Raw genomic sequence first — 3,299 nt, 5'->3', positions numbered from 1 at the left:
TAAAAATAAACAAATTGAATGTATGATTTTAATATTACGGAAAACAAATTGTTAAAAATAAAATTGGAGTGTGATTCCGAAACCTTTGGAGAAAAGGTTCTCTCTTTCGCATTTGGTGTGAAAGCATGATGGATCGTAGGTTTTGAATTGCAACAATGTTGGAAATGAATGATAAATTACGTGGAGAGAGTATAAGGTAAGCGAGGGTGTTTGAGTCATTTAGAGACGTTGTGTGAACGGGGATCGGTTGCGTCGTGAAGGAAAAGGAAAAATCTGTTGGGAAGTGCTTCCTGTTGCTATAAATACACCCAGCATACGGTAAGACTCCCAGCAATAGCATACAACTGTTTCAACTTTGAACCCCAAAAAACAAAACCCACATCCTTCTCTTCTCTTTCCATCTTCACTACAGAATTTGTTTTTGTTTTCCATATAATTGGGAAGAGGGACGAGTTTTTAGAGTGACCTTCTTCCTATATACACTCCACACATTGTGTTGTTGCGAAAACCATGGAAGGAATGCTTGAATTGAAAGACGGCACCGATATTGGGTCGTGTCTATCAAAGCTGATACTAACGAGTGGCACAAACACCCTTGACTCAATTTTCTCGAATTGCCCAACAAACGGCACAAGCAGCAACAACTCTGTTTTGGAAAGCTTTGGGTATGAGGCATTGGGCTCTTCCGTGTACCTCCGGCAGAGAGACATCCTACAGAAGTTCTACCAAGAAAGCCGAGGAAGCGGGTCGTATGTTGGGAGTTGGAGTTCATTCAGAAACGGTGTCTATACGAACACGAACACGAACACGAACACGAACACGAACCCCATCCCCTGCAAGAAAAAGCTGTACAGGGGAGTGAGGCAGAGGCACTGGGGGAAATGGGTGGCGGAAATTAGACTCCCACAGAACAGAATGCGAGTGTGGTTGGGCACTTACGACACTGCCGAAGCCGCTGCTTATGCGTACGACCGCGCCGCCTATAAGCTCCGTGGAGAGTACGCGCGTTTGAACTTCCCCAATCTGAAGGACCCCACCCAGCTAGGCTTGGGAGATTCCAGCAGATTGAAGGCTTTGAAGAGCTCCGTGGACGCCAAAATTCAAGCCATATGCCAAAAGGTGAAGAGGGAGAGAGCCAAAAAGAGTGCCGCCAAGAAGCTTAATTCCGACTCCCACAAAACCAACACTTGTTCCGCTTCCTCATCCTCCCCCTCCCCCTTTGATTGGGCCAACCACCTCTTCTCACCCTCCGTTTCCCACGACGCCATTTGGAAGGGGGAGAATTCCACCCACCCAACGGAGTTCCAACCTTGTTCTCTTGCCAGGTTGCCTTCCTTTGACCCCGACTTGATTTGGGAAGTTCTCGCCGTTTGAAACTTAAAACCCTTTTCTTCTCTTAGCTTGTATATCTTCTTTTCTTTTCTTTTCTTTTCTTTGTACCAACTATGAACCGTGAGACAGGATTTCTCCTTTCGTTTTCGCCTTCCTTTTTTCCTCCAGGCTCCAGGCTCCAGGCTCCAGGCTCCAGGCTATACATCTATTTTAATTTTCCACTTCTTCACCATCCATTCAACTTTGCTTCTCTCAGGATAAGATATTTTCCTCACTTGCCTGCGCTTCTAAATATTCTGTGCTTGCATTGCAAATTCATCAAATTCAAACCCCCGCTTCTACATGACAATTCCAAATATTCACTCTATCATCATCATTACGCTTAAAGCACGGAGTAATTGTGCTTAATTAGAAAATCAAATTTAAGGCTTCTGAATTTAACTGTTCTTAATATATCTTGGAAATTAAAAATTTTAAATACACCTTATATAAAAATTGGTTGAGACTTGAGACATCTCAAAATACTTAATAGTTTCTTTTTAATATGGAAAAATTATCGAATACTTTCTTGCATTCATATGGGAAAAAAATAATTTAAGAATTAGACACAAGTGGTTAATGTCTTGAACCAAAACTTAAATTATTTTAATAATGTTTGAGTTCGATTCTTTAATGAAAATAATTCTTAATTAAATTTTACTTAAAAAATTCTAACTAACTTGACTATATTTAATGTTACCATTTTAAAAAATTAAATGTGATTATTATTTTCAATAAATATTATTAAGGATAATTTAAGAAGTAAAGTTTAACTTTTATATGAATATAAAATTAAATAAAATTAACTATTTTTTTTAATATGTGTGAATTTAAGTGTTTTTTTTTTATATATGAGTTCAAAGAAAGTATTTATATATATATTTTTAGCTTGAATAGGCATAATTAGTATAACACAAACTAATGAATTTCTAGAATTCAAATTTAACACTACTATTATTAATTCACAAAGCTCATTTAACCTAATATTGTATTAACATTTAAATGAAAATTTTCTTATTTTTATAATTACATATTTAAATTTCTTATTTCGAACGCCTTTAAAAAAAAAAAAAAAAACTTAACTGAACAATCCCCTAAAGTTGAAACTAAAAAAAAAATAAAAAATGCGCCAGATGTAAATTTTATCAACAACACTCAAGTAATATTTATTATGTCGCAATTAATTTTTGATAGATACTTTATACAATTCAATTTTATAAATTATAAATCAATGACGCAACGTACAAAGGCCGTGGATATTATTTAATTGTATCAAGTGGATTCACCATGACAGCAAACATTTTTTGGTGCTTGGTGGAAGGGGAGAGAGGTGTGGAACATGCATGTTCATGGAAGAATTTTATAGTGCCCTCCTTAAGTTAGGTGCATGCATGTATCTTATGGGTGTGTATAGATGTGTCTTGACTTAAAAGATACATGTTAAAACTAATCTCTGTTTGCAAGAAAGACATGTATCTAACATAAGCACAACTCAAAATTCGTCCTGCTACTCGGAATGGGCTGTTGCTCCATTAAGTCAAACTCGTTAGTTTTAGGTCCAACCAACACGCCAATCAAACTACATATAATTAAATTCAGAAGATATTAGATCTATTTAGCTTGAAATTATTTTTTTTAAAAATACATGTAAAAGTAATAATATATATAAAGACTAAACCAGGCCTGACCCTAATAAGCTAACATTCCAGGTCGGATAAAAAAAATAAGGTCTGTTAAAATTAATTTATTTTTCATGTTTGACTCAACAAGTTGGATTGAATCAACTTGACTCATTTAATAGTTTCAATCATAAGTAATAAAAAGAAATAGAAAAAGAAATGATATATATTAATGAGGTATTTAAATAAAAATATGTAATATCACTACTTGGTAGGAAAAGAAGACAAATAAGTAAAAAATACTATTAA

At 35.2% G+C, this 3,299-nt stretch overlaps 1 protein-coding gene across 1 annotated transcript; it reads left to right on the top strand.

Annotated features, from left to right (window-relative positions):
* The first annotated feature begins 238 nt into the window (after window positions 1-238).
* LOC109799834 (Integrase-type DNA-binding superfamily protein) lies at window positions 239-1,479 on the top strand. The gene has a single exon (XM_020360472.3). It carries the CDS (start codon window positions 511-513, stop codon window positions 1,372-1,374), a length of 864 nt encoding a protein of 287 aa, XP_020216061.1. The 5' UTR covers window positions 239-510; the 3' UTR covers window positions 1,375-1,479.
* The last annotated feature ends 1,820 nt before the right edge of the window (window positions 1,480-3,299 follow it).

Source organism: Cajanus cajan, chromosome 11 (assembly GCF_000230855.2).
Source record: "Cajanus cajan strain Asha chromosome 11, NIPB_CcT2T_4, whole genome shotgun sequence".
NCBI classification, from domain to species: domain Eukaryota; kingdom Viridiplantae; phylum Streptophyta; class Magnoliopsida; order Fabales; family Fabaceae; genus Cajanus; species Cajanus cajan.
The sequence above is the reverse complement of the archived record's forward strand: the minus strand, read 5'-3'. Positions and strand labels throughout refer to the sequence as shown.